General features: G+C 43.5%; 1 protein-coding gene across 1 annotated transcript; it reads left to right on the top strand.

The window, feature by feature from the left end:
- Nucleotides 1–1,376: 1,376 nt before the first annotated feature.
- rpz3 (rapunzel 3) lies at nucleotides 1,377–10,933 on the top strand. Its single transcript, XM_033981585.2, has 4 exons — nucleotides 1,377–1,575; nucleotides 5,376–5,881; nucleotides 8,051–8,324; nucleotides 9,419–10,933. The coding sequence occupies exons 2-4, from the start codon at nucleotides 5,388–5,390 to the stop codon at nucleotides 9,839–9,841; spliced, it is 1,191 nt and encodes a 396-aa protein (XP_033837476.1). The 5' UTR covers nucleotides 1,377–1,575; nucleotides 5,376–5,387; the 3' UTR covers nucleotides 9,842–10,933.
- The last annotated feature ends 1,581 nt before the right edge of the window (nucleotides 10,934–12,514 follow it).

Genomic DNA, 12,514 nt, shown 5'->3' with positions numbered 1-12,514 from the left:
TGGGTGTGTGTGTGGGTGTGTGTGTGTGTGTGTGTGTGTGTGTGTGTGTGTGTGTGTGTGTGTGTATGTGTGCGTGTATGTGCGCGCCCGGGGCCTCGCCTGATACGGACACGCGCGTCATCTAACCAGTTGACGTCAGCAAAGTGTGGCATCTGAATCAAAGCGCGCCCCAAATTGTAATTACTCAGGAATCGGATCGTAGCTGTAGTTGGTATTAAATTGGAACAGATTGATGTGCTGTAGGACTAATTTAGTTTGGATCATCTTAATTTCTTGGACTCAAGTGCGCGCTCTCATTTTGGAATAACCTATAATCTGTTGTGCTATTCCAAACCAATACGCACAATTTTAGATGGATTTCCAAAGTGTACAATTCCTACCGTATACATTTGGATCAGGAATAAAGTCTGAATATCATATAAGCCGTGCACTTGGCTGATGCGCGCCCCAGTGGCTCGTGTGCGCATTCAGCAATATGAACAAAAAAGATAAATATTGTCATAAATTGTACGCAGTCCTCGTACCATAAACCCCATTAAACAATTACCGTGTGGATGTGACTGGCCCCACTCAAATCTCACTCCATGTATCACCAATTATCTGACATTTCGCTGTAATGTCCCCTCTACTCGTTGCTGGTTTGGCCGCAGTAAAGATGGAGATTTGGGTCTAAACATAAATGAAAAGAAATATACCTTACCTCATTGCGGGTGGCTGACGGAAAGGGGCGCGTTTGGCACATTTGGCGCAAGGGACCCAGAAAAAGCGGAGTAAAAATGACCGATTCCTCCTGATATGTGGCTTCTTGTTGCGCAGATACGGGGGACGTGTGCGCGCTCTGCCTGTCCGTCCGTGCGTCTTTGCGTGTCTGTGCGCCTGCTCGCCTCTGCAGATCCAAAGTGCGCGTGTAGACCTGGTTCAGTTCTGCTTTAGTCCTGTTTTTTTAATCCAGTGTCTCTTCAACTGAGGTGTAACATTTGTTTGGTCCAAGTTTAGACCAGATTAAGTCCAAAGTTAAGCCTGGTTTAGTTCTTGGTCTTGAGATGCGGCTTCTTGTTGCGCGGATACGGGGGTCATGACGCACCACACATCACCCCAGACGTGCGCGCGCTTTGCTTTGCTTTGCGTAGACCTGGTTCAGTTCTGGTTTAGTCCTGATGCTGGTATTTTTTTAAATGAGACGCAGCATTGGTTTGCTCCATTAGTTAATTCCTGATTTAGTGGTTTACGCCCGGTTTAGTCCTGATGTAGTCCTGGTTTAGATTCAGTACAAACCTGACTTTGTCTTGGTGTAGAGATTCTTGTCGCGCGGATACGCGGGTCTTGACGCACCGTACATCACCCCAGACGTGCGCGCGCTTTGCCCGTCCTCCCGTGCGTGTGTCCGTGCGTCTCTGCGGATACGACGCGCACGCCTCTCCATCGGTGCCAATTTTATCCAGACACCACCGAACACCAAACTTTCCTTTCTTTTCTCCCTTCTTCCTCTTCCACCCACACCGCGCGTCAGGCTTTGGAGCAGGTGTCCGCGTTTGGAATCGTCCCTAGATCCCGTGCGTAAAGACTGCGGATCAGGTAAACGCCACCCCCATTACTAACATAACCACGACTCCAGACGTGTCTCTCTTCTACAACATGACGCACAAACAGTACAGCTGGTTGTGAATCGTTTTAGTGCAAACGTAGCAGGCTGGATCTGGAGTAGTGCAGTTTTGATCATGTTGAAGCTAAAAACACTTGGACGTTTACGTGAGACCCGTGCGTAAAGACTGCGGTTTTTCGTGTGAGCGCAGCGAGTAAACGTCACTCCCTTAGGATTATACTCCACAAATTTCAGATTCTGCGTGGGTCTTAGCTATACATGACGCTATACATATGTTTTGTTTAAATATTCAGTCTATTTATTCGTTACGCATGCGTTTAGTTTATTAAGTCTGTATTGCTGTGTTTCAGATGACACCACAACATTCTCCATATGCCATATTTAATGCAGATGGGGTGAATCTGGGTGAAGTGAATATGGTTCAAATGCAGATTTTTGTTGTAATACAGTGAGTTATTGGGTCGAGTCATTATTAGAAATGATCAGGTTTAACATTTGTCAATTTACCTTTTGGATATTTCATGGCAAACACAATGTAATCAATAGGTGAAACGGTCTCTTGCGTCTCATCCACACAGAGTAGAATCTGAAAACCACCAATTATAATTTGTTGTTTTATGCCGCAACATATCACCGAAGCAATTTTCTGGTTTATGAATTTTGTTTACAGTAGCCATGAATCTTTTTCCTCTTTCTCCATAACCTCTTAAAGATCATATATTAAGCAAAATCGACTCTGGTGAGCTTCAAACCAAATTATAATGCTGTTTCCTCCTCAAAAACAGACCTGGAGTTGTGTTTTGTTTCATTCACACATGTTTGAGTAATCCTTTTGTTAGTTTGTCTTCAAATCCAAAGCTCAAAACGCTCTATTCCACCTTGTGATGTCATGAAGTGGTAGTTTTCAAGTTAACAGAGTCTTTCACTTTTAGTTCAGTAGAGATTGGCAGTTCCGGGGCTGAAATTATCCATTATTCTAGTCTTCACCAGAATCATTTGGTTGGACTTTAAAAACACAGTGGAGCACTTCCTGTATTACCACATGATGACATCACAAGGTGGAACAGGGTGTTTTCTGTTTGAGAGAAGAACACAGTCTAAATATGCAGGGTCTGTGTGTCAAACATGTGAATGAACCAAAACACAACTCCAGGTCTGTTTGTGATGAGGAAACAACATTATAACGTAGATCAGAAAATAGACTGGGATGTTTAAGTCTAAAAGTAGAAGCAGAGAGCAGAATCGTCCGGGACTCGCTGATGCTCTGTATTTTAACCCCGTAAATAATGAATTACATCCGACGTGAGTGCTCTGGGTGAGGCGGAGATGAGGATGCGCAGGAGGATCACTGCCCTTTCTCTTTCCCATCCAAATTACGCACCCGAGCCTCCTCACAGACGCTCGTGTCTCTCTTTGGCTCAATGCGTCATTTTCTGCCCCGTCACTTCGAGGAGAAGAAGAGGGGCTTTGGAGACGGTACCTTTGTGCCAATAAGTCAATAAACAATCAGTATACAGGCTTAAGCACGGGACGCTTTACACTAGGAGTCTATATGTTTCAATCTACAGACAGTTTAGATGTGGTTTAGTCCGGTTTGAATCCTGGTTTAATCCTAGTTAGTCCTGGTTTAGTCCAAGTTTCTCCAATTAAATCCTGTTTAAATTCTGGTTTAATTAGTTTTGGTGTAGTCCTTGTTTAGTCCTTGTTTAGTTCTGGTTTAGTCCTGGTTTAGTCCTGGTTTAGTCCTGGTTTAGTCCTTGTTTAGTCCTTGTTTAGTCCTGGTTTAGTCCTGGTTTAGTCATGGCTTAGTCTGGATTTAGTCCCAGTTTAGTCCTGGTTTAGTCCTGGTTTAGTCTTGGTTTAGTCCTTGCTTAGTTCTGGTTTAGTCCTGTTTTAGTCCTTGTTTAGTCTTGGTTAAGTCTTGGTTTAGTCCTGGTTCATTCCTGGTTTAGTCCTGATTTAGTCCTGGTTTAGTCCTTGTTTAGTCCTCACTCAGTCTGGGTTTAGTCCTGATTTAGTCCTGGTTTAGTCCTTGTTTAGTCCTCACTCAGTCTGGGTTTAGTCCAGGTTTAGTCCTGATTTAGTCCTTGTTTAGTCCTGGTTCAGTCCTGGTTTAGTCCTAGTTTAGTCTTGATTTAGTCCTGATTTAGTCCTGGTTTAGTCTTGGTTTAGTCCTGGTTTAGTCCTGGTTTAATCCTGGTTTAGTCCTGGTTTAGCCCTGGTTTGCTTAACCCTGGTTCATTCTTAGTTAGTCCTGGTTTAGTTCTGATTGTATGAAACTCCTTCAGCGTACGTCACATCTGCTGACTGTGTCCAACCAGGAAGTAAAATGATCAACTTCACCAATTTGGCAATTTGGCATTTGTTTAGTCAAATCTTAAATATAACAATGTTTTAGTGAAATGAGCTGCCCATCCAATAGTGATAATAGAGATATTTCAAAGCCTTGACCAGCTCCTACATCCTGGCACCGCTCCTATTTTTAAAGCTCTTTTATCCTGAGCTCATTGTGAATCTGACTCTTTTCATCTGAACCTGAAGTTGAACTCTCTATTGTTTCATCTTTTCACTGTATGAACAATTGGACCGGTGCTTATTTAATGCACCGCAAAACCAACTCTAAAGAACTTTTCACAGAGTCAGAGGTGCTTTGGATCAAGATGTTTGACCTCCAACCACACAGAGGACATTATCAGACCTGGACTTTAAATGATACTAACATTTGTACCAAAACTAGATACTCACTGGAAAAAGTTTCATAAATAGAATAAATTTGGATGTAAATGGTTTTGCACAACTTAAGAACCATTTTGGGTTGAACATTATATTCTAACATATAAAAAGAGTTGAAATATTTTTTACTTCTCAATGTGAAATCAGAATTTGCACAGAATATTAAGCCTTTTCCTTAAATCATTTTTTTAAATTATTTTCCAAGATATTCTGTATTATATAACTGTGTATATATATATATATATTAAAAAGGACACACACACTGAAACATTTGCAAGTTATTAATAGAATAAGTCTTGATCAGGATCCAATTTTTGTCCAAAAATGTATTAAACATTCCAGTCAAAGCAGTACCATCTCCATGGAGACAAGCAAGTGGCAGACCTCTTACCAGAAAAGTTACACAGTGCACCTTTAATGTTTTTATGACATGGCGAAGGGAAGAAGTGCTGGGTCCACCACAAGAATCATGCAAAGTTCGAAATTACCAGGTAGGATGAGCAGGAGAAGAGATGGAGAGGTTTTATCTGCACAGGCACGTCTGGTCTTCTGTTATTTTATTTTGTTAGATTCTTTTTTCAGCCCAAGGTTTAGTTTGTTTTCACACCTGACAGTTGGGACAGTTCACTTCAGCGTTTACATGGGCCTATCTGGTCCTATATTACACAAAATTGGCTCTTTTTATGACTTTTATCCTTGTTTTAATGCTGCTATCAAAACATCCCTGGAGTTGTGTTTTGTTTCACTTTATTATTGGTCTGTAACATCTCCAAAGTTCAAAATGCTCTGTTCCTGTTCCACCTCGTGATGTCAAGAAGTGGTCATTTCCAGTTAGCTTTTATATAGTAGAGATTAGTAATTCCAGGGCTGAAATTATCCAAATGATTCTTGTGAAGGTGTATGGAGTTTAAAAACACAGTGGAGCACTTCCTGTATCACCTCATGACATCACAAGGTGGAACAGTGGAGTGTTTTCTGTTTGAGAGAAGAACTCAGCCTCAATTTTGCGACAATTTTGACTTTTTAATGACTGTTCCAGGTGTGAGCAGACATGAGTGCCTCTTTGGAGCGCCTGGTGGCTCAGAAGAAGGAGGCCATCGAGGCGGTGATGGACATGCTGGAGCGAGGAGCCGAGGTTCTGGCCAGCGCTGTGGGCGAGTTCCTCCCCCTGTGCGAGGCCGCCGCCCCCCTGCTCCGTCTGGCCCTCGACAACGTCCAGAGCAAGGAGGTCTTCTACGTCAAAGAACAGTTCCTGACCGTGAGGAGGCAGCTGGACCTGCTCTCCACGCAGCTCCACGACATCGACGCCGAGCTGCAGAGGGCCCGGCTGGACACGCAGTACTTCTCTGTGGAGGAGAACATCAGGAACCAGTTCAGGAAGTACGTGGACATCCTGGAGGCCAAGGCGCAGTTCAGGGAGGTGAAGACCCGGCTGTTTCTAGAGCATTTCTCCAAGAGCGGAGGAGACAAGAACCTGCACGTGCTCTACAGCGCCATGATGGGGACCAATCTGTTTGGGGAGTCTGTGTTGGAGCTGGTGGACAGGTGAGATGGTTGTGTCTTCAGAATAGAGACAGAACGTTGTGGTAATTTTGAGGGATGGGATGAGACACAACCTTCATAATCAGTCTAGTTGAAATTATGTCAAAATCTTGTTGTCATACCTCACTTTAAAATGTGACTAAACACCTAAACTCCGCCCACAACCACATTTCAAATAGAGCTGCTAAACTGGGCAGTGCCTGGAGGATTAAAGAGGAGAATGACGGGGTGAGGAGGTCTGGAGGTGTAAGGACCAGTGCGATTGATCTAACACCCACAACCAGGTGTAATCAGAAACACCTGTCTGTAATCAGGGCAGTTCTTTGTGATGTCACCAAGTACTTAAAATTGCAGCGGCCATTGGAGCCAGGACACGCTAATTATTATACGGTTTTGATCAGAAACCTGCAACTGTATCTAGTTCCCATTGAAATTACAAAAAAATAAATAATAAAAAATTGTTAGAGATAGTAGATAATGCTATTAAAACACCACATATACAGTTTAGTACAAAAAAAAAGTTGATTTAGTGTTTAGTTTCGCTTCAACTGCCTCATCACCTTGAGAATACGAGGGGTTTAGGAAACTTTGGGAAAATACATAATTGAACAGTTGAAAAAAATCCATAACTCTTTTGTTTCTAAACATTTTTATTTTATTTTTTCAGAGCATTTAGAATGACTCTTCCCACAATAATCTGAGCAAATCCAGCACCGAGGAACAAACCCTCATTGTACAGTGACACTTTGAGTCACACGGGTCAAATTCACAAACCCAGCTGTGTTTTACCGTCGACATTTTAACACCAGAGATGCCCCGAGCGTAAATGCCAAAGACAGGGGGCAGTATGTGATCTCCACAGACCTGACTAGTCCTGATTTCTTCCTGTGGGGCGATCTTAAAGAAAAGGTGTTTGTGAATAAACCTCAGACAATAAACGACTTAAAACGTAATATCGAGGATCAAATAAGAGCATTAGCCCAGAAATGTTTTTAAATGTTGTGGAAAGTGTTGGATCGGGCTATTCAGGGCCAAACTAAAAATGATGGACACTTACTTGGTGATAAACTCAAGAGTAAGTGAACAATTATAACCGTATATATTGCCAAAAATCTCAGAAGGTTCAGTTCACCTACTGCTAAAATTTGGTGAGTAAAACTTAAGAATTATAGGAGCTACTGAAGATTTAAAAGTGTCAGAGACTTTTTGTACATACATCAGTTTGAAGGCTTGTGACATTTCCACTGTGGTTTGAAACAAGAAATGATTCAAAGGAGGACAAACAAAAAGTGGATAAAACGATTTCCAGCGTTTGAGGAACACTGCTTCATTGGTCTTATTCGGCCTCGCTCACTTTTGCGTCTAAATGCGACTAAACAGCACTTTCTAAACTGGTAAAGCGGGAATCCCATTCATTTTCATGGAGAATTTGAGAAAAGTTTTGCCGCTAAATATAAATATAAAGTAGGTTGAAGCGTTTTATGTTCATGTGACCAAGACGTGACCTCTGCACTGATGTTCTGGAGGCTTTAAAAAGACTCTGTAGTTTGTGTAGAACTTATTTATGGTCAAGATCAGCTGTTCCATGCAAAATAATACAACCTGAATGACATTTTCGGCAACTTCTGGAATAAGGTTCCTTGTAATTGATATGTAATCTGGCATTTTTCTCTGGAACAAATTGCCTCTTGATATGCGAACCATCACTGACTTTGGTCTTTTTAAATCCAGGCTTAAAACATATTTATTCAGACTGGCTTTCAACACTTTATAATTTGTTATATTAATGTACTTTATTCTATTTTATTCTCCTATTTTACTGTTTTAGTATGATTTTAGAAGCACTTTGGTCACCTTGAGTGTTGTAAAGTGCTCTATAAATAAATGTTGATTGATTGATTGATTGATTTTTACACTGGGAATGCAAAAATCCAACTTGTTGTTTGTTCAAAATCCCCCAAATCTTTCCAGTTTGGATTTGACGAGAGCTAATCCCTGAACACGTGTTACGATGTTTCATTTTGCCTCCAGTCGCCTCCACTCTGAACATCGTGACGACGTAGCGTTTCACACGGTCTATATCCTTGCGCGTGTAGTGTGTTGCCATGGAAACTGTGTCTTCCCATATCATATCACAACTGCTCTGCTGTGACCCTGCCCGTCTCCCCGCAGGTACCTGGCCCATAACCGGAGGCTCCTGGAGGACTTCTGCGTGCGCATGAAGGAGCTGTTCTGTCTGGGCCTGATCGCTCTGCTGGGGCACTGTGCTCTCACGCAGGGGCCTGAGGAGGAAGAGGAGCTCATCGGGGAGTGGAGCGCCAGGATGGAGGAGGTGGAGGCCAAGATGAAGGACACCATAGCGTCGTGTATCGAGGCCTTCCCGGAGCAGGCCAAAGAGGACTCCCAGCGCTTCCTCCAGGAGAGCGAAGAGGAGGAGCTGCAGCAGGTCACTACGATTTTTCGTTTTGTAAATTTAGTCATATTATTTGCTGACTTAAACTAAAGCCCCAGTCACATAGTTTTCCAGAAAATTGCCAGGTTGAAAATGCCAGAACACTCAACACAGACGCCCCTTTCATACATGCACCAGTCCCAGAACGTTGCCGCTTTGCACACTGTCCCACTTCATGTATCCTGTTAACAGAACATGCTGGAGACATTTATTTTGTGTTTAAATTTCTTGAGCCTCAGGTTTGCATTAGTCATATTGTTTACATACAGGTTAAATCAGCTGGAACTCTCAAAGGCTGGAGCTCGTAATGTGCAACGTGGAAACATCCATCCTCCCAGTTGCCTGAAACAAAGCACAAACCAGACGTTTTCTCACGTAGCAACGAGCTGCTGCAACCTTTTATTTGAATGGAATGCAATGTAACCATGTAGAGTAATCTGGAAACAAAGCTCGTAACCACAGAAACCAAGTCGTGGTACTGTAAATTTTTTAGCTTTATTGGTACTTTGCAGTGATATCACATCGGGGGTGTTCTACATGTATGTGTATGGCTGTTGGCTGCAGTTACCATCGTGAAGCAATGCACACTGTAGAAATCACTGCCACACATTTGAAAACACATTTTCAGGAGCCTGTGATCAATTCAGGTGTTTATGATTCAGCTGTTTCATTTTCAACAAGGTGAGAGTGACTGAAAACTAGTGTGAGTGTGTAATGTTATTTGAGAGGGACTTGTTTAACGACATAAATCAGCTCACCTGTTGTAGCTCCAACTAAGTTAATTCTTTCTGGTCAGAATGTGTTAAAATAAAGCTCAGATTAAAGTCTAACAAAGCCTCAGACAGAGCATGCCTACGGTTAGCATCACATCCCCAGAGAATCTTGATGACATCAGATGCAAAATATCGATTCACACATAATCCCTGCATCTTCCCCTGTAATTTACCTGGGAAATTACCAGATCAAAAATGCAGGGAAATCAGTTCTCCTTTAGTCCCCCAGACCCCATCCCTCCTTCCTCACTCTGCCCTTTAGTCAGAGACTAAACAATAAACTATATTTTGTTTTTGTCCAAATGAACCGTGCAGGTGGCTGAGGCTCTACTCCAGGCCCTGCTGAAGAAGTACGACTGGGTGAGCTGGTCCGTGCGGGTCATCAAGTGCTCGAGCAGCGCTTACAGGAGCTGGAGGGCGGGGGAGCACTTCCACCACATCACAGGGGATGCCTGGTTTGAGGTGCCCCCCGTCAGGCACCTGCTCCTGGTGGTGTCCTACAGCAGCGACCCCAGGCCCGTGCCCAGGCAGAGCATCCAGGAGCTAGTGGAGGCCCAGAGCCGCAGAGCCGGCCCCCCTGCGCTGGTGGAGCACCTGACCACCCACCTCCAGAGCGACCGCCTCGTGGTCCACGCCATCACCCGCCATAAGGACTGTGCTGCGGCCTGGAGCTTCAGTGATGACTGCCACTACTGGGACCGGCACAAGACGGGCGCACTGTGTGTCCACTCAGAGTGAGGACACGAGGCAGGTGCTCGGAGTAAGGACACGAGGTGGACTCTCCTTGTGTGTGCACTCTGAATGATGACACGAGGTGGGTGCTCTGTGTGTGTGCTATCAGATTGAGGACACGAGGCGGATGTTCCCCCTCTGTGTGTGTGTGTGTGTGTGTGTGTGTGCACTCGGTGTGAGGACACTAGGTGGCTGCTCTCTATGTGTTCTATGTTTAACAAAGACAGTATATTCTTTTCTAAAGCTGCTTCAAAACAAATAAATTATTATCAACTGTAAATTAAGAATCTCAGGTTGGGATGTGTGTATTCTCTTGACCAAAGGCCTTACAGCTCCTCAGACGTATTTGACCTTCTACATGCTAACTGTCCATGTGTGCTCCTCCTGCCCCGCTGTTCACACTCACAACTGAGACCTATGCTTCCTCTTAAGTTCTGGATCGATCCATAGACTGTACAGATGGACAAAAGTAGCCCCGTTAGCCGCAGCAAGACTAGAGTCATTTCACTTTCTATTGTAAAATGGTGGCCCCTTTCTCTGTAACTGCTGCTGCGGCTCAATCTTAAAATGTCCGTATCCACCCGCTCTACATGATCCTGCTGTTTTTATCTCACTATTTTATCTGTAAATCAATAACAGACCAATCAGGCGCCTTCTTTCCCCGAGGTCAGACACGTGCTATTGTTAACAACGGGTTTGATTGACAGCTGTCATGCCTTGTTGCTAAGCGTCCACCCAACAGCTCAACCAACAGTGTGAGTATCTTCAACAACCTCGCTCCTGATTGGCTCTTTGACAATGACACTCAGAATTCCAATTATGGAACTTTGCCCCAAATTAGCCGCTATAACTGGTAGATTTGACTGGCTTCATTTGGTTCCAACTGAACGCTACGGATGACGTCACGCTCCCTTGATCCATTTCTTTACAGTCTATGGTTTAGTCCTAGTTCTGTGTGTGTGTGTGTGTGTGTGTGTGAACGGTGCCTTTATATTAGATATTTACCATGTTCTGAAAAAGAATAATACTAACATTCACTCACTTAATAAACAATGCACCATATCAGTGTTGCTATGACAATAAACAGTATTTCACTCAGACTTGGAGTTGTTTTTCCACATCGACACCTGTCTATCTGCTCCTCTCTACACACGTTCACCTGTCTGTCCGTCCGTCAGGTCATCAATGAGCTTAAATCAATCGATATCCTGCAAAAATCGACTTTTCAGAGCTTTTAACCACGCCGTAGTTGTTTCCCCTCGATATTTACCCACCTGAAGTTGTATTCGGAGTGATTCGTACACGTTTGAGGAATCTTTAATCGCTTATTTTCAAGACGCCATTTTGTCAATCAAAAAACGTAACAGTTAAATATGAACTTTCAGAAGCCTGAGCAGTGTAAAACGATATAAAGATACAAAGGAAACGTGACGATGAATGTGAATTGTTCTTCTTATCATATACTCAATATACACCACAACAACAGCCAAGTTACAGGTCAGATCTGTGGAGAGGTGACTAGAGACATTTAGTTTATTTAGCTTAAATCTATGATAAAATGACATGACATATTTAGATCACTATGTTACCTTTTATTGTTTTGAAAATGCTATATTTACCAAAAACATGTTTCATTAGTTTCACTTTTATGACCCCCTCCCTTTGCTCTCTGCGCTAAGTCACTCCCCCTTCAGAGCGCTGTCACAACACAATCAGCTGCATCCCACTAATGAAACTACTGCACATCACATCAGGTTTGTGAAGTTGTTGTGTACAGTTTTGTATCGTGTTTTTGTGTATTTATGGAGAATTCCTGTTTTGGGGTTTGAATAGGGCCTGGGAGAGATCACTAGATTACTCAAACATGAATGACATCGTGTTCGTGCATGTTTTTGATGAGGGAGAAATGTTATAATATGGTAGAAAGCTCAACTAATCTCATAATTATCTTCAGTAAATGAAATACTCTTATTGAATTTAAAGATACACTACGTAACTTTTCTAGTAGAGGGTCTGTCAGCTGCTTGTCTCCATGGAGATGTTATTGCTCTGCCTGGAATGTTCCCCAGTTCGTTTAATTTCATAAATGGTATGTGAAGTGCACCTTGCCTCCCGGTGCTTTATCTCGTGTGATGGTTTGAGCAGAGTTAGCGGTATTAGCGGCGTTAGCGGCGTTAGCGTTGTTAGCGTGTGCTGTGATTGGAGCCGTTTTTTCTCTTTGGTCAGCACTTCTCCTGGAGCTGTGAAGGACTGCAGACTGACAAAGTGCTGAACTGAGCAGATCTGCAGTGTCCCTGAGGCAGAGAGAGGGGGAAGAGAGAAGAGGAGAGCAGGAGAAAGGAGAGGGAGAGCGAGGGGGAGAGAAGAGAGAAGAGGAGAGCAGGAGAAAGGAGAGGGAGAGCAGGAGAGAAAGAGAGAGAGAAGAGAGAAGAGGAGAGCAGGAGAAAGGAGAGGGAGAGCAGGAGAGAGAGAAGAGAGAAGGGGAGAGCGGGAGAAAGGAGAGGGAGAGCAAGAGAGAGAGAGAAAAGGAGAGAAGGAGAAAGGAGAGGGAGAGCAGGAGAGAAAGAGAGAGAGAAGAGAGAAGAGGAGAGCAGGAGAAAGGAGAGGGAGAGCAAGAGAGAGAGAGAGAAGAGAGAAGGGGAGAGCAGGAGAAAGAAGAGGGAGAGAGAGAGAGAGAGA

This window comes from Periophthalmus magnuspinnatus, chromosome 16 (assembly GCF_009829125.3).
Source record: "Periophthalmus magnuspinnatus isolate fPerMag1 chromosome 16, fPerMag1.2.pri, whole genome shotgun sequence".
Classification (NCBI taxonomy): Eukaryota; Metazoa; Chordata; class Actinopteri; order Gobiiformes; family Gobiidae; genus Periophthalmus; species Periophthalmus magnuspinnatus.
This window is presented reverse-complemented; position numbering and strand designations above follow the sequence as displayed.